At 35.3% G+C, this 19059-nt stretch overlaps 1 protein-coding gene across 6 annotated transcripts in view; it reads left to right on the top strand.

Annotated features, from left to right (window-relative positions):
• The window catches only part of CNOT2 (CCR4-NOT transcription complex subunit 2), a 123545-nt gene that overhangs the window by 20793 nt on the left and 83693 nt on the right, over nt 1-19059 (top strand). For 3 of the 6 annotated variants that reach the window (XM_046010874.1, XM_046010877.1, XM_046010876.1), the window contains exon 1: nt 2774-2853. The exons of 2 other annotated variants lie outside the window; for them this stretch is intronic. Coding sequence is in view for 1 of the 4 variants with exons in the window: in XM_046010871.1 (XP_045866827.1) it covers nt 2801-2853 (53 nt within the window). In the remaining 3 variants the exon portion in view is untranslated. Of the gene's footprint in view, nt 1-2773; nt 2854-19059 lie in introns of those variants that run through there. One more of the 6 variants, XM_046010871.1, reaches the window with a different exon arrangement.

Below are 19059 nucleotides of genomic sequence, written 5' to 3'. Positions count from 1 at the left end.
GACTGAACAGGCTAATTAAAAGTACTGTTTTTGGCTTTTCATGAACGACATACCGATTTATGGTAACCACAATCATCTTCTGGAGATTAGAATCCCTTGTTGGTAGTTACATGGTTTAATAAAAATAGAAAACCCATTTTATCTAATAAAATCATAAATAGGAGAAAAATAATTTTGAGTCCTTGTTGAACATGTGAGCCCTTTATGTATGTAAATATGTAATGGAAGTTATCATCTCATCCTTCCACTGACATATCAGTTGTAATCTCAGGTCATGTCTGATTACTTTTATCTGGTACTATACCTTTGCCATTCTGCACTGTAGTAGCATATTACTTTCTATCTGGTTTAGCATTTATCACTGTCACTATCAGAAATCATTTGTGTTTATTATTTGTTAGATAGATGAAAATTCCACGAGGGCAGGTACTCTGCCTGCCTTATTTTTTACTTAGTATCTTGCCTGTGTATCCACCTAGAATAGTGTTACATTCCCACCTGCAAGGTATGAGGGATCTAGTTTTTCCACTTCTCTCCAACACTTGTTACTGTGTTTTCGTGAATATAGCTGTTATACTGAGTTTGATCTTGTGATTTTAATTTAGATTTCCCTAATGACTAGTGGAAATGTTTCTCATGATAAAAAAAAAATCTGATTGGGATTTTGATTGGCATTATAATAATTGACCAGCAAGTTTGGGGAAAGTTGATATTTTTAATTATATTGGGTTTTGCAAACCTTAGACCTGATATATATATCTACCCATTTATTTAGTTCTTTGATTTTACTTGTCAGTGAATTTGTTTTTAGTATACAGATCCTGAACATATTTTGTTAGATTTACAACTATGTATCTTATTTGTACTTCAGTATCACATTTTGGAAAAATTATTTGGAGCTCTACTAGCTGTTACTAGCATATGGAAATGGGATTTTTTTTTTCACATGTTGATCTTTTTTGTGATCTTGCAAAGCTCACATAGTAGGAACTTTTTTGGTAAATTTTTCTGTATGTTAATCAGGCAATCCATATTATCTTCAAATAGAGAAGATTTGTTTGTCTTTACAATCTATGCCTTTTGTTTCTTCTTTTCTTGCGTTATCACACTGCCTAGGTTTCCCTAGGTTCCCTGATTTGCAGTCTTAAAACATGAAAGAATTCAGCCTTTCACCATTAAGTATAATGATAGATGTAAGTTTGTCAAATTAAGGAAATTCTATTTTATTCCTGGTTCACAGAAAGTTTTCATGATGAATGAATGTTGAATTTTGCCAAATAATTTTTCTGTGTCACTTAATACGATAACTTGTTTTTTTTGCCTGTTAATATGGTAGGTTGTATTGATTCACACTCCTGATTAGAGCATTTTCTTAATCACATACTCACGTGTCTAAGATTTCAAATTCAGTGGTTCTTAGTTTATTCACAAAGTCTTACAACCATTACCACAGTTTATTTTAGAACATTTTTATCATCCCAGAAAGAAATCTTATAAACTTTAGCAGGCCCTCTCCATTTCCTTCCAACCCCCACCCTGACCCACCCTTAAGCAACCATAGATCTACTTTCTGTCTCTATACATTTGCCTGTCCTGAACATTTTATGTAAATGGAATACTCATGACTGGCATCTTTCACTTGGCATAATGTTTTCAAAGATTGTGCAAGTGGAAGCATTTATCTGTATTCCTTTTATTGCTGAAGAATATTCTATTGTGTGGATATACCACATTTTATTTATGCATTTGTCACTTGATGGACATCTGTACACTTTGGTTATTTTGAATATGCTGCTGAGAACATTTCTGTACAAGTGTTCGTGTGGCCATATATTTACATTTCCCTTGGTTACATACATAATGGAATTGTTTGGTCATGTAGTAATATTACTAAACCTCTTGAATTGCCCACTGTCGTCCAGAGTAGCCCTACTATTTTACATGTCTGCAAGCAGAATGTGAGAGTTTTAATTTCTGCAGATCCTGGCCAACTCTTGTTACTGTATTATTTTTATTATGTATTATTTTTATTATAGCCATTCTACTGTGTATGATCTCTTTGTGGTTTTCATTTAGATTATCCTGATGATTAGTGATGTATTTTTTTTAAAAGATTTTATTTATTTATTTGACAGAGATCACAAGTAGGCAGAGAGGCAGGCAGAGAGAGAGGTGGAAGCAGGCTCCCCGCTTAGCACAGAGCCCGATGCGGGTCTTCATCCCAGAACCCCGGAATCATGACCTGAGCTGAAGGCAGAGGCTTTAACCCACTGAGCCACCCAGGCGCCCCGACATTAATATTTTTGAGTGTACGTATTTAGTCACTTGTATATCTTCTTTGGAGAACTATCTAGTAAGATCCAGATCCTGTATCTATTTTTAGTTTATCTTTTTATTAATGAATTGTAAGAGTTCTTGTATATTCTAGGTACAGATTCCTAATTGGATATGCCTTTTTTTTTTTTCCTTTAATTTTATTTGAGAGAGTGGGAGCTGGGAGGGAAAGGGTATTGGGAGAGGGAGAAGCAGACTCGCCGCTGAACAGGGAGCCCAGTGTGGGGTTTTCATGACCAGAGCTGAAGGTAGACACTTAACTGACTTAGCCACCCAGCGGACCTTGGTTATTTGATTTTTAAATTTTTTTAGTTTTGATAACATTCAGCTTACTATTTTGTCTTTGCTGTTGTGTGGAAGAAGGCACTGCCTAACCTAAGGTCATGAAGATACACTCCTTTGTTTTTTAAGGTTTTTTTTTTTTTCTCTTTTCCCCTAGACTCTCGATTCTGTTTTGTTGATCTGTATGTTTATTGTTATGCCAGTATGTCTTGATTACAATGTGAAATTTTCAAACCGGTAAGTGTGACTCCTCCAACTTTGCTGTTCTTTATTAAGATAATTTTTATTAGTTTGAGTCCCTTCCATTCATTGTGAATTTTAGGATTAATTTGTCTATTCAGAGAAGCCAGGTGGAACTTTGGTAGTGTGTGTGTTGAATTTTTGATCAGTTTGGGGAGTACTGCCTGCCTTTAGATCTGTGAACAGAGAGTGTCTTCCTATTTATATAGTTCATTTAATTTCCTTTAGGAATGTTTTGTAGTTTTCAGAATATTAATTTTGTAGTTTTTTGGTTAAACTTGTAACTAAGTATTCCTTTCTCTTTGATGCTTCAAAAATGGAATTCTTTTCTTCTCTTTCTCTCTCTCTTTTTTTAAAGTAAGCTCCAGACCCAACATGGGTCTTGAACTAAGACCTCAAGATCAAGAGTAAGCATGCTGCAGTAAGCATGCTCCACTGAACTAGCCAGGTGCCCTGAGTTGTTTTCTTAATTTCATTTTTTGATTGCCTGTTGTTAGTATATAGAAATGCAATTTTTTTTTGCACATTTGTACCCTGCAACTTTGCTGAACTCCTTTTTTTTTTTTTTAATCTTTTTTTAAGATTTTATTTATTTGACAGAGAGAGAGATCACAAGTAGGCAGAGAGGCAGGCAGAGAGAGAGGAGGAAGCAAGCTCCCTGATGAGCAGAGAGCCTGACTCGGGGCTCGATCCCAGGACCCTGGGATCACGACCCGAGCCAAAGGCAGAAGCTTCAACCCACCGAGCCACCCAGGTGCCCCTTTGCTGAACTTTCTTATTAAACTATTATAAAATTGTTACTAGAATTTAAACTGTTACTAAACTTGCATAAAATATAAGGTTTTTAGGTAACTTTTTAAGCATTTTTTATATACAAGATCATAACATCTGGAAACAGTGATAGTTTTACTTCTTCCTTTCTGATCTGTGTGCTTTTTATTTCATTATCTTGCCCAATTATTCCAGCTAGAACTTTCAGTAAGTACAATATTGAATAGAAGTAGCAAGAGTAGACAGACTTACTGTATTTTTTTCCTTGATACCCTTTATCAGTTTGAGGAAGTTCCTTTCTATTTTTAGTTTGTTGATACTACTATCATGAAAGGCTGTTGGATTTTTTTCAAATAATTTTTCTGCATATTAAGGTGATCATGTGATTTTTGTCTTCTAATAACAGTGTATTTCATCATTTGATGCTTGGATGTTGACAAGTCTTGAATTCCCTAGGATTAATCCTCCTTGGTCATGGTGTATAATTCCTTTTATGTATTGGCTGGGTTTGATTTTCTAGTATTCTGTTAGTGCATTTTTTTGGTGTGTCTTTTTCATAAGAGGTATTAATGTGTAGTTTTCATTTCTTGTGATGTTTTGTGTTACCAGGAGAAATAATAGCCTGATAGGATGAATTGGGAAGTCTTCCGGGTGTTTTTATTTTACGCTTTGGAAGATTTTGTGAAACATTGTTAATTTTTCTTTGAATGTTTGGTATAGAATTTACCAATGAAGCCACCTGGGCCTCGGGTTTTCTTTGTGGGAAGTTTTTATTTTTATTACTTTTTTTTCCTGTGGGAAGTTTTTAAACTACTAATTCAGTCTCTTCACTTCTTATAGGCTTATTCGGATTGTCTTTTTTTGAGACAGTTCTGGTTGTTTGTGACTTTCTAGGAATATGTCCATTTCATCTAGTTATTTAATTTGTCAGCACACAGTTCACACTATTCCTTTACGATCCTTTCTCTGTAAGGGTTCTATTACTGTGCCTTTTTCGTTCCTGATTTTGGTATTTTGAATTATTTTCTTGGTCATTTTAGCTCAGAGTTTGTCAATTTTTATTTTATCTTTTTAGAAAATCAACTTTGGTTCTTTCAATTTTTCTCTTTTGTCTTTCCTGTGTTTCACTTCTCAACCTATCTGTATTATTTTCTTTCTTTTGTTTGCTTTTGGTTTAGTTTATTTTCTAAAAATTTGTTAAAGTTGGGGCACCTGGGTGGCTCAGTCTGTTAAGCCTCTCCCTTCAGTTCAGGTCATAATCCTAGAGGCCCTGGATTGAGCCCTGAGTCAGGCTCCCTGCCCAGTGGGGAGGAGAGCCTGCTTGTCCCTCACCTTCCTGCTTATGTGCTCTTTCTCTCTCTCATTCTCACTCTCGTGTTCTAACTCTGTCTCTCTCAAATAAATAAATAAAATCTTAAAAAATATTGTTACAGTAGGTTTAAGTTATTGATTTAACCTCTCTCTCTCTTTTTTTTTAAAAGATTTTATTTATTTATTTGACAGACAAGAGATCACAAGTAGGCAAAGAGGCAGGCAGAGAGAGAGAGAGGAGGAAACAGGCTCCCCGCTGAGCAGAGCCCGATGGGAGTCTCAATCCCAAAACCCTGAGATCATGACCTGAGCCACAGGCAGAGGCTTTAACCCATGGAGCCACCCGGGCGCCCCTGATTTAACCTCTCTTTAAGTGTAGAGATTTTACATCACAACTATAAATTTCCCTTTATTGCTTTCACCACACTCCGTACATTTTGGTATCTCTTTTTGGTTTTGTTTTCGTTCTTCCGAAAATATTTTCTAGTCCTTTGTGATTCTCTACCCACGGTTTATTTAGAAGTATTGTTTATTTTCCCCCATGTTTGTAAATTTCCCCAGTTTCGTTTTGTTGTTATTTCTCATGTTGTTACATTTTGGTTGGAGAACCTTTTATATGTATAATTTCAGTCTTTTTGAATCTCCTGAGGTTTGTTTTATATCTGGCATATGGTTTTCCTGGAGAATGTTCCATCAGTACTTGAGAAGAACACGTATTTGCTGTTTTAAGGTGTTCTAGATATATTTGTTAGATCTAGTTTTTATATTGGTATTGAAGTCTCTTATTGGCTTGTTGATCTTGCTTCATCTATTATTGGAAATGGGGTATTAAAGTCTCCCACTGACTGTTGTTGAACTGACTTCTTTTCTTTCAGTTTTGACTTCATTTATTTGGGGTTTCTGTTAGACTCTAATGTTTATAATTATATTTTCTTGATGATTGACCCATTTATGATAGGAAAATATTTCTCTTTATCTCCAAAAATATTTTAAGTCTATTTTATATATTAGTTGAGCTACTCCAGAATGCATGTGATTGCTGTTTCATAATAGATTTTTCTAAAAAATGTCTATTGAATGACCCAGTATTAAAAGCTGATATTTACTGAGCACATTTTACTGTGGGTAGCGCGTTATGCTAAGCTTTATACATGTTTTTCACTCTCCCCTTCTACAGATTTAGGAACTGGGACCTGAAAAAGATGAATAATCTCTCAGAATTTTCCCAGCTAATCAGTGGAAAAGCCAACATTCAGGGCGCCTGGGTGGCTTAGTGGGTTAAAGCCACTGCCTTCGGCTCAGGTCATGATCCCGGGGTCCTGGGATCAAGTCCTGCATCAGGCTCTCTGCTTGGCCGGGAGCCTGCTTCCCTTCCTCTCTCTCTGCCTACTTGTGATCTCTGTCTGTCAAATAAATAAATAATATCTTTTAAAAAAAAGAAAAAAGCCAACATTCAAATCCAGAAGGTTTATCAGATTCCGTAGGGTCTTCTAGGATTCCTAAGAATGTTATTGACTGCTGCTTTAGTTTCAGAAAGAAAAGAATAGGTTGATCACATTATTTTTCCACTTATCCTCCATTCCACACCTTTTGCCTTGTGATTGTGGTTCGAGGTAGAATTTATTTTTTGGCTCCATTGATGTTTGGATATGTGATTTGCTTTGGTCAAAGGAATGTTAGTGGATTACAAGCTAGCATAGGCCTTATTTTTTCATTTAAAATAAGTTTCAGGGTCCCTGGGTGGCTCAGTTGGTTAAGCATCCAACTCTTGATTTTGGTTCTGGTCATGATCTCAGGGTTGTGAGATTGAGCCCTGTATCAGGCTCCATGCTCAACATGAAGTCTGCTTGAGATCTTTCTCTCCCTCTCCCCCTTACCTGACCCTGTGGGTGTGTGTGTGTGTGTGTGTGTGTGTGTGTGTGTGTGCGCGCGCGCACGCTATCTCTTTCTCCCTCTTTCTCTTTTCCCCTCTCTATCTCAAAATATGTCTTCTATTTAAGCTAAAAACAAAAAACAGTTCACCCACAGACTGAGCTTTGACTTGCATTGCATTGGTGAAGGTGGACTTTTTCTTTGTGCTCTTGCTTCTCACTTCTCCCCACCAGCAGACCATCACGAAACCACTGATTTGAAGAGAATGAGAGAAAATGGAGTAGCCCTAGTTCAGCCCAGCAGCTTGATGCCAGCCTAGCTGAGGTTAGTTTAACAACCCACAAATGTCAAAGTAAGGAACTAATACTTCTGTTGTCTCTGAGTTTTGGGCAATAGCTGATGAATACAGTTAAAGTAACTTTAGAGTTGTAAAATGTAGTAATAGTAATATTTCTTTTCACTCAATACTAAGAAAGTATTTCTGTCTTTTAGATACATAAGAGTAAGAATTTGTTGATAGTAACTATGTTGTCCTAGATTGGTTAATCGGGGAACTCTAGAACATTTTTTCCATGATAGCTTAATGAAGAGTCATTTTTGTGAACTCATTTCTTGCAGATGTGTAAGAGATTGAGCTAAAAGTCTTTTTAAAATCCCTTAAAACTCTGCAGATTTTGTTGGCCTATAATGATAGAAAAGGAGTTTAAAAATTTTTGAAGACACAAATAAGTAACTTTTATTTTTCTTACACATTATTCAGTGCTCATCAAGTTAAATGTACTCTTAATCCCCTTTATCTATTTCATTCTTCTACCGTATTTGAGAGGCTGGGGGTTTTTTGTTTCTTTTTTTCTTTGTTCATTGGTTTTGTTTCTTGAATTCCACAAATGAAATCATACGGTATTTGTCTTTCTGTGACTGACTTATTTCACTTAGCATTACACCCTCTAGATCCATCCATGTTTTGCAAATGGCAAGATGTTCTTGTTTATAGCTGAGTAATATTCCATTGTGTATGTATGTCTTTGGAAAAAGTGATCATTCAGGTTCTCTGCCCATTTTTTAATGAGATTATTTGTGGGGTTTTTTGGTGTTGTATAAGTTTCTTACATGTTTTAGATATTAACCCTCTTATCAGATATATTATTTGCAAATATCTTCTCTCATTTGGTGAGAGAAGATGTTTTGCTGATGATTTCCTTTGCACTGTGAAAGCTTTTTATTTTGCTATAGTCCCAGTAGTATAATTCTATTTTTACTTTACTTGCCTGAGGAGAATTATCTAGAAAAATGTTTTTAATCACAAGGAAAGAGAACAAAAGAAGAAAGAAACAGAGAAGAGCTACAGAATAATTGTAAAACAAGTAACAACATGGTAATAAGTAGTTATCTATCAGTAATTACTTTAAATGTAAAAGGACTAAATGTTTCAATAAAAAACATTGGATGACTGAATGGATTAAAAAAGCAAGACCTGTCCATATACTGCCTATAGGATGCTCAGTTCAGACATAAAGGAACATGCAGATTGAAAGTAAAGGGATGGAAAATCATTTACTGTGCAAATGGAAGTGAAAGGAAAGCTGGGGTGGCAGTACTTGTATCTTTAAATAAATAGACTTTAAAGCAAAGGTTGTAACAAGAGACAAAAAAGAATATTACCTAATGATAAAAGTAACAGTGAAACAGGAGGATATAACAGTTGTAAAGATCTGTGTACCTAACATGGCAACACCTAAAAACATAAAGCAAGTATTAAGAGACATAAAGGAAGACATTGATAGTAATACAATAATACTAGGGGACTTTAACACCCTAGTTACCTCAGTGGATAGATATTCCAGAAAGTCAACAAAAAAACAATGGCTTTGAATGACAACTTAGACCAGATGGATTCAGCAGATATATTCAGTGCATTCCATCCAAAACAGTGTAATATACATTCTTTTCAAGTACACAGGGAACGTTCTCCAGAATAGATCACGTTAGGCCACAAAACACATCTCAGTGAGTTAAATAAGATTGAGATCATAACATGCATCCTTTCCAACCACAATGGTAGGAAACTAGAAATCAATCACACAAAAAAGTCTGGACAAAATGCGGATACATGGAGGCCAATTAACATGTTACTGAAGAATGAATGGGTAAACCAAAAAATCAAAAAGGAGATTGAAAAATAAATGGAGACAAATGAAAATGAAAACAAAATGGCCCAAAATCTTTGGGATGCAGCAAAAACTACTAAGCAAAGATTATAGTAATACAGGCCTACCTGAAGAAATAAGAAAAATCTCAAATAATTATGCAACTTAATCTTACCCTTAAGGGAGCTGTAAAAAGAACAAGCCCAAAGCCAGCGGAAGGAAGGAAATTGTGAAGATTGGAGCAGAAATAAGTGAAATAGAGATGAGGATGTCCATTCTCACCACTTTTATTCAACATAGTACTGAAACTCCTAGCCACAGCAGTCAGACAAGGAAAAGGGATAAGAGGCATCTAAATTGGTAAGAAAGAAGTAAAACCTTAACAATCTGCAGATGACATGATGTTATAAATGGAAAACCTTAAAAACTCCACCAGAAAACTGCTAGGACGGATAAATGATTTCAGTAAAGTTGCAGGACACAACTTTACAGAAATATATACAGAAATCTGTTGAAATTCTATATACTAATAATGAAGTAGCAAAAAGAGAAATTATAAAAATAATCTCATTTACAGTTGTACCAAAAATAATGAAGTATCTATGAATAAACTTAACCAAAGATGTGAATGACTTGTGTTCTGAAAACTGTAAAAACCATTGGTGAAAGAAATTGAAGATGACACAAACAAATGGAAAGATATTTCATGCTCATGGATTGGATAAACTGATATTGTTAAAATGTCTGTACAACTCAAAGCAATGTATAGATTTAATGCAACCTCTAAAAGTGCTAACATTTTTCACAGAACTGGAACAAATAATTCTAAATTTTGTATGGAACCACAAAAGATCCACATAGCTAAAGTGTCTTGAGAAAGAACAACAAAGCTGGAAGTATCATAATCCCAGATTTCAAGACGTACTACAAATATGTAGTAATCAAAACAGTATGGTGTTGGCACAAAATAGACACCTAGATGAATGAAACAGAATAGAAAGCCCATAAATAGACCCAGACTTATGTGGTTGATTGATCTACAACAAAAGGCAAGAATATGCAATGGGGAAAAGGCAGTTTCTTCAGCAGATGTGTTAGGGAAACTGGACAGCTATGTGCAAAAGAAAGAAATTGGAATTTTCTTACACCATATACAAAAATAAACCCAATGTATTAAAGGCCTTAATATGAGATCTAAAATGACAAAAGTCCTAGAAGAACATATGCAGCCATTTATTTGGTATTGGCTGGAGAAGCATTTCATGATATATTTTTCCCACACTTCTACTTTCAGTTCATTTGCATTTTTAATTTAATTTTTAAAAATTTATTTATTAGAGTGCACACACACACAGGTGAGCAGGGGGAGGAGCAGAGAGGAAGCAGACTCCCCACTTAGTAGGAAGTCCCGACATGGGGCTTAATCTCTCCATGGGGAGATCACTACTTGAGGCAAAACCAAGAGTCAGATACTTGACTGAGTCACCTAGGTGGCCCTGAGTGTAAAGTGTGTCTCCTGTAGACAACATGTAATTTATAGATTCTGATTTGTTACAGTCTGACACTGCCTTTTGTTGGATTGTTTATTTAATATTGATGTAGTATAACCTGTCTGCCATTTTGATTTGTTTTCTTGTTTTTTAAATCTTTCCTTTACTGTGCTCTTTTGCATCAAGTGTCCCCTCCTGCCATTGTAACCTTTTAATTCCTTTAATGGTATTTTCACTATGTTCTTTTGTATTTTTTTAGTTGTTTCATGAGAGCTTATCATATGCATCTTACTGTGTCACAGTCTGTTTCAGACTTAACACTAATTTAATTGCAGTGAAATGTAGAAATTTTATTTCTGGGTAGGTTTATTTTCTCTTTTTTTTTGTGCTGTTGTTACACATATTACAGGCATTATTTTACAAACCCAACAGTATGTTGTTGTTATTCCTTCATATGATTTTGTGTTATTTAAAGAAACTGAGAGAAGAAAGGAGAGCAAATGTATTCCCAGAGTAAGCTTTATTTGTACATTGTTTATTAGTGTTTAGGTATTTTGTTGAATTTAATTTGCTAATATTTTATTGGGAATTTTTGCACCTGTGTTCAGGAGGAATATTGGTTTTTAAGGTTTTTCTTTTCCTGAATTATTATAATGTTAATCTCATAAAAATGACTTTGGAAGTAATCCATCATGTTCTCTTTTCTGAAAATGTCTTGAATTGGTATTCTTTAAATGCTGGTAGAAGTCACTGGTGAAAGTGTTTGGGCCTGGAGGATTTTAATTGTGAATCCAGTTTTTTTCTAGTAGACATAATTCATATTGTGTGTTGATTTTGGAGGTTAAAAGTTTGAAATGGAGGCATGAGCAGGGTCATGTTCCTTTTGAAGGCTTTAGAGAAGAATCCTTTGTTGCCTCTTCTAGCTTCTGATGGTTGTCACTAGTTGTTGGTATTCTTTAGCTTATAACTGTATGACTCCAATTTCTGCCTTATCTTCACTTAGGGTTTTTTTGTTCTGTGTATGTCTCTCTGTCTCCCTCCCTTTGTTGTAAAAACACCGTCATCAGATTTGGGCCCACCCAAATCTAGTATGATCTCTTTTTAACTTGATTTCATCTTTATGTCAAATAAGGTTATATTCAGAGGTACCAGGCATTAGGTGTTGAATATATCTTAATCAGGTATACAGTTAACCTATTGCACTTAAAATTTATATTTTACTACTTGAATTAAAATGTGGAAATCTTGTCACTGTGTAGTTTCCTTTTTTCACCCTCCTCTGTGTTGTTGTTTTTCATCCACATGGTTCAAATATCTCTTTAGACAGTGATGTAAATCTTACTTTCAATTATTTTGCATACTTTAAAGAATTTCAGAAGAAAAGCATAGTCTATCACAGGGATTGGCAAACTGTTGTTACTGTAGGCCAAATCCAGCTTGCCACCTGCTTCTGTAAATTTTATCGGAATGCAGCCAGACCTGTTAGTTTATGTATTGTCTATGGTTTTTATTGCTCTGCAGTTTGGAATTGATTAGTTACAACAGAGGCCTTAAATACATACATACTCTCTGGCTGGCCTTGTACAGGAAAAGTTTGCCAACTTCGTCTATTATACATATCCACATATTTGCCATTTTTGTTGTTTATGAAATTCTGGCATTGTTTCTCTTTGTCCAAATAAAATTCATTTCTTCAGGCAGGTCTGCTTATGATTAATTATCTTAGTTTTCTTTCATCTGAAAATGCATTTATTTCCTTTTCATTTTTGAAGGCTACTTTTGTTCCATCTAGAATTCTGGGTTGACATTTCTTGTGGCATTTAAGTAGAGATGAGCAGTAGCAACTACCTTCTTTAGGTGGTCCAGAGTTCAGACTGACTTGCCACAGTTTCTGCTTTCTTTTCTCTGACACTGATTCCAACTGTTATTTGATATTTACTGTTGTGCTTATGCTGTTCTAATTCTTATAGGTCAGGAAGGAAGTAAAATTTTCATTCTATCCATTTCTTTATATAAAGTGGGAAAACAGACTGAGAAGTTCCTGTTTCAGGAAAAGTGGGGGAGACAGTGTATTGTAGACAATTTAGAATATTCAGGTGTTCAGAACATTTCTTTGCATTCAGTATGCAAAAAGTATCTCACCTATTTGTTTTCTGACTGTTTTTTTCTAGCATTTGTGTTGGCATGTGATGCTGTGGAATTTGTTTTTATTTTTATTTATTTACGATTTTATTTTTACGTAATCTCTGCACTCAACACAGGGCTCCAACTTACAACCCCGAGATCAAGAGTCACATGCTTTTCTGACTGAGCTGGCCAGAAGCCCCTATAATATATTTTAAAACACTTTATCACCTCGGGGCGCCTGGGTGGCTCAGGGGTTAAGCCTCTGCCTTCAGCTCAGGTCATGATCTCAGGGACCTGGGATCGAGCCCCGCATCGGGCTCTCTGCTCAGCAGGGAGCCTGCTTTCCCCCCTTTCTCTCTGCCTACCTCTCTGCCTACTTGTGATCTCTCTGTCAAATAAATAAATAAAATCTTTAAAAAAAACACTTTATCACCTCAAGTAACCATTTTCTTTTTCAAACTAAGCTCTTCTTCCTGTATAATAAATTTCTTTCCTAATAACTTTTTGGCATGTATTTGCAGAGTTACCTTTGCCCTGTCTTGCTTTTTTGTATCCCAGTCACATCAAAGCTCGTTTAGTTTGTGAGTCAGAATACCTAAATTCTGTTTTCTCTGGCTCTGTCACTAAATAGCTAGGTATGTGACCTTGAAGAAGGCACTTAAGTTCTACCAGGCCACAATTTATCTTCAAATTTTAATTAAATATGCTCCTGAGGCTTTTTTCAGTCCTTAAGTTCTTTGGCATTACCTCTGCAAACAATCTAATCCATGTTCTGATACTCTAATCTAGGCGTTCTTATTCCTTTTTGGGCCTTGAACCTGTTTGGTGTGTGGTGATGCATGTGGACCCCTGTCTGAAGTAATATCTTAATCATGCAAAATTAAATGTATATGCATATGAGGCATCTAATTATGTATTAGAATGTTTTTTAAAATATATTTTTAATTTATTTGACAGGCAGAGATCACAAGTAGGCCGAGAGGCAGGCAGAGAGAGAGGAAGGGAAGCAGGCTCCCTGCTGAGCAGAGAGCCCATTCGAGGATTGATCCCAGGACCCCAGGACCCGGGGTCATGACCTGAGCTGAAGGCAGAGGCTTTAACCCACTGAGCCACCCAGATGCCCCTAGAATGTATTTAGTAGCAAATAAATTCAGTAATGCACATCTCAAAGTTAGTAGTGTACAGTTTTTAATCTAGTAAAGCATAAATGGAAATTTGAGATTTGAAGCAACTAAAGTGTTAGGAAAATATCTGTGGTTTCTAATGGTATAACTAATACTGCTGTAGTTTGTTGCTTACATTTGTAATTAAGGAAATACTAAATTCTAATCAGAGGTTCATACAATAAAGATGTAATTTCTTACTCAAGTTGATGTACCTTCTGTATTTCATCAACAGACCGAAGATTTGTAGAACCCAGGCTAAGAACTTCGGCACCAAGACATTTAAGCTATTGTTTATTATGTTAGGTAAACATCAAATTATGTTTAATACATATTAATTACATTTCTTAGTGAAGGAATGTTATCATTAAGATATGAATATTACTGCCATTTGTAACTTTGTGTTACTCACTGCATTATAACTCCATGGAGAATAATTTGAAAACATGGTTTCTGACCCCAGGATATTTACAATTGGAGTTTTTATTACAGAAATAAATTCTCTAGTTTTGTGTTTCTTATTGCTGTTTCTCATTGAGTTCTCTTTTTTACTATTACTCTTTGTTTATTACCTACCATATGGTACATCTCAGTAATTATTTTTGGAAGGAAGTTAGAAGAGTGTGATTATTAATTAGTATCAAGGATCTTTAACTGTTTTAATAGTGAATAATTGTTTCAAGTGATAAATTTCTATTTCTTAAGTGGGGATACACTTTTTTTTTTTTTTAAGTCCAGTCAAAGCTTTTAATTTTTTCACAAGGGGGTCAAATTCTTTACGATTATCCAAGAATAGTACCTATAAATACATTATCTTTAGAGTTTAACTGAAATTTCTATTGATTCAAGGGTCAAAATTCAGACTTTGCTTCATATACGTTATTATTGCCTTTATTTTAATTATGGATCAACAGAAAGTAAAACTCCAAGTTCTCTGAAGTCTTTGGAAAACACAATTACCAATTCCCTTCATTCTACACAAAATTCAAACTTGCCAAAGCCAAATATAAATGGCAACTGCTATAGTTATCCTTAATATGACACATGATAAAATGAACTTGGCTCTTAAGCAAATAAAGCTCAAGTCTTTATTGCCTGAAAGTTTTGAATTGTAGAATTTTGTCCGTATTCATTAGCAGAAAAACAACACATATTGGGGTAAAGATTCTTTATAGATTCTGTGTTCTTTTACTTCCATGCTACTTGGCTAGAGTTGAGACTAAATAGGCTTATATTCTTAACTTCTTTGACTCTAGGTTTTCTCTAGTTTTAATTTCTCTCCTGGAAACTTATGTCCTAAGTTTTTATAGGTTTTTTTTAGCTATTGTCCCCTCAAAGACAATATTTATTTGTTATATATCGAATCTGTTATATACAGAAATGTGTTTGTGACTGATGTCCTTAACAAACTTCTACTTAACTGGCATGCTCTTTTCAACCATTGTTTTAAATTCCTTTGGTCCATGGTATTCTGAGCACTCAACAGCTAGTGAACTACTCTAGCTTACTCTTGTATCTGTCTCTTGTCATCTTAGTTATATACATTAGAATTAGTTTTTATGGCCATGTTAATGTAGTTTTTACTCCAAATATGACCTAAGCTACTGAAATAGAAATGCAGAAAGAATTGTTTTAATAAAAAGGTGGATGCTTTGGGAAGACTTTGAAAAAAGTGCTTTGAAAATTATTAATGGGTTATAGGTGTAGATAAGCCTAAAGGAAGCTTTTGGTTCAACTAACTAAACAGTAAAGGAAATTAATTTTTTCATGTATTTGGAGGAGTGTTAGTTATTGTATTGGTGAATGCAGCAGCTGTGTGGTCAACACCAGGGCCAGTTTTCTTTCCATCTTTCTGTTTCCAGTTGTTAGAATGTCTTATTCCCCTTGAGCTAGCTCTCATTATGGTTACAAGATGGCTTCAGTAAATAGTTCTAGATGGGGTATTCTGATATGACAACATCCAGGGGAAAAAGAATGACTTTTTTCTCCCCCTTGCTTAATATTCTACCATTAGATTTCCTTGCAGGTTGCAGTGGCCAGAATTGGTTCAAATACCCTTCCATAAATCATTTACTGAGAAATGGGTAGCATTGTCCTATTGGCTTAGACCAATCAGTATTTTCCGCTAACACATATGGAAATGGTTGAACACATGAACAAACGTAGCATTCACAAGGGAGAAGGACCATTAATGAAGTCAACCAGTAGTGCTGTATCAGAGACAATTTCTAAAAACACTAGAAAATACTTATAAAAATTCAGAAAGATTCTGTTAAGTATTTCTAAGATCTTGTTCAACTTTGAACTAGATTAAAACTGGAAATATTAAGACATGCATTATAGATGTGGTTTATACAGAAAGATCATGTGATAACCTAATCAATAATCCTAAACTTAAAGCAAAGGCCTAGTCCTGCATTAAAATATCAAGGGGAATAAATGTGCATTATATTTGCAATGTATTTAACTTTTTTGGATGATATTTGTGGCAGCCAACTTTAAAATTAACCTGTGATTACTGATCTTGTTCTTATCAGACAAGATACTTTTATTGCAGTCCTTTTAAGGAAAATGGTGTTTTCATATTAAACTTAGTAGGGGATTTAGCATATTTTTATGGCTCATTTATTCAGTGAGTTCAGTTTAAAAGCTTCTATTTTGTAACTGTTTTCGGTATTTTAAATGGTAAGCAAAATAGGGTTTCTCTGTTTAAGGAGCTTGCATTCTAAGGGGGTGAACTGTAGTAAACACGAGAACAGATATACAGATAGTGAATGTTCAGGGAAGGTCTCTCTGAAGAAAAATACAGTTAAGTAGAGATGTGAGTGTCAAGAAACTGGCATGTGAAAATTTGCAGGAAGATGACTGAAAAGGAGCAACAGAAGTAAAGGTCCTAAGATGAGAACTGACTTGGTGTGTTCAAGAGTCAGAAAGAAAACCAGTATGGCTATAATTTAAGCAGATGGTAAGATATACCCTCACTTCTTTTCTTACCTATCATTATGATTACCATTTTGCCTGTACCTTCGTCTCCTTTCCTTTCTCATGCTTCATTGTACTCACTAGCTTTGGTTAATCAAACCTCTGCCAACCACTGTAGCTGCATGTGGCTGGAGAAGAGTAGAACGATGAATACCAACTTAGAGTTGGCAGTTCTACGTGGCAGAGGCATTTCCTCTGATCTCTTCTCTCTCCTACTTTTAGAACACTGTTTCACACCTTTTTCTCCCTCTTCAAATTTCTAATAGTTCTTTTTATATCTTCACTCTGAGTTGATGACCTAATTTCTTATTATTAAGAAAATGGAAAACAGAAGCAGATGTGAAATCCCATACTTAGTGAAAGCTCTATCCACATGCCTGAATCTGTGCCCATTTACTATCTTCACTCCGGTGATACTCATATATGTGTTTTTGCCTATCTAAGGCCAATATCTCTTACATATTCCCTCCATATATGCTCTTCATCTAGTAATACTACTCCCTCCATCTTGTGTCATCAGCTTTCCCCTTTATACCGTAAATTTTCCTAGCTTATAAAAGAATTCTCTTGCCTTGACATTTTCCTTCAGACATTTCCCATTTCCTCCTCACATTTATGGCAAAACTCCTTGAAAAGGATGTCTATAGTTTGTTTCCAATTTTTCCCTTCTATTCTTTTATGACTCTGATCCAATCAGTGCTATTATTTCCCATTCCACCACAAATATTTTTGTCAGGATTACGCATTGACTTTCATGCTGTTAAATCCAAAGATTAATTTCCATCTTAATGTATTTTTTTTACTGAACAGTGTTTGAAACAATTCATTATGCTCTTCCTTGAACCACTTTTCCAGGTAAACTTTGAACATATTTACATACCCTCCTTGGTTTTCATCTCCATCACTGATGCTCCTTCAATTTCCTTTGCGTGTTTCATCTCATCTGACTCCTAGATACCAAAATGCACTGATACCTAGACCAGATTGGTTGGTAGATGGTTCTTAGAGGGAAAAATAGAGGGAGACCAATTAGGTAAGAAATAATTGTGGCTTGAACGTGCTGGTGGTGGTAAGAGATGTAGAAAGTGGATTTCTAAAGGAATTTATGAATTCTTTATGAAGAATTGTGTAAAGATAAGATACATTGAATTTATTCATTTCTGTGGCTGGGACAGACAGCAAGACCTCAGTTGACCAGAATAATCTGCCAGCTTTAAAATTAAATAAAACAGTTTAGCTGTTAGTGTCTATTTTTTCTCTGCTTAGCTTCTGATGTTTTGTCTGAAACAGTATTGTGGGTACTATCCGATCACCTTCTTTCTGAGTGAGTAATGTCTGTTACTTTTCTCCGCATTGCTAATTTCTTCATTGTAGCAGAAGAATGAGACTTTCGAGGAGAAGTATTATTTGATAGCTAGAAATTCTTGAAATGGTTTCATAACAAAAAATAACTTTTTCATGAAAAATACATGGGAAGTAGTAAAGCATAGTGGTTAAAACTTGGATTCAAGTCAAGTGGGTATGAACTCAAATTCTGGCTTTGTTACTTCTAGTTAACTCACTACTAAAGTAGTTCTTGATCTTATTCTTAGTTTGTTTTCTCATCTGTACAAAAGGGATGGTAATGTTTACTGAATTATTCTGAGGATTGAAGGAAATTACACAGGTAAGGTATTTAGTGCACAGTGCCTAATACATGGCAAATAATAGGTAATATTACGTTTCTAGGAAGGAATGTTAAGATGTGGACATATTTTTAAAACCTAAGTACAGGGGCACCTGGGTGTCTCAGTCATTAAGCATCTGCTTTCGGCTTAAGTCATTATCTCAGAACCCTGGCATTGAGCCCCATATCAGGCTTCCTGCTCAGCAGGAAACCTACTTTTTTCTCTCCCGCTCCCCCTGCTTGTATTCCTGCTCTCGCGCGCACGCGTTTTCTTTCTCTCTGTCAAATAAATAAATAAAATATTTAAAACAAACAAAAACCAAAAAAAAAACCACCGTAAGAACAGAGGTGCCTGGATGGCTCAGTTGGTTAAGTGTCTGACTTCAGCTCAGGTCATGATCTCAGGGTCTTGGGATGGAGCCCTGAGTCCAGCTCCCTGCTCAGCAATGGAGGGGTGGGGGTGGAGAGTTGCTTGTTCCTCTGCCTCTCCCTCCCTGCTTGTGTGTTTTCTCTCAAATAAATAAAATAATAAAAAAAAATTAATAAAACCTCAGTAGAGGTTTCCCTGCTATCTGAAGGTAGAGCCTTCCTGTGAAACCTTAACCAAAGTGAAACAACGTAAAGCAAAGAAACAATTACCTTTTCCTAGAAATGAAAATCCTCTTTGGATTTCT

Source organism: Meles meles, chromosome 7, assembly GCF_922984935.1.
Source record: "Meles meles chromosome 7, mMelMel3.1 paternal haplotype, whole genome shotgun sequence".
Lineage (NCBI taxonomy): Eukaryota > Metazoa > Chordata > Mammalia > Carnivora > Mustelidae > Meles > Meles meles.
The sequence above is the reverse complement of the archived record's forward strand: the minus strand, read 5'-3'. Positions and strand labels throughout refer to the sequence as shown.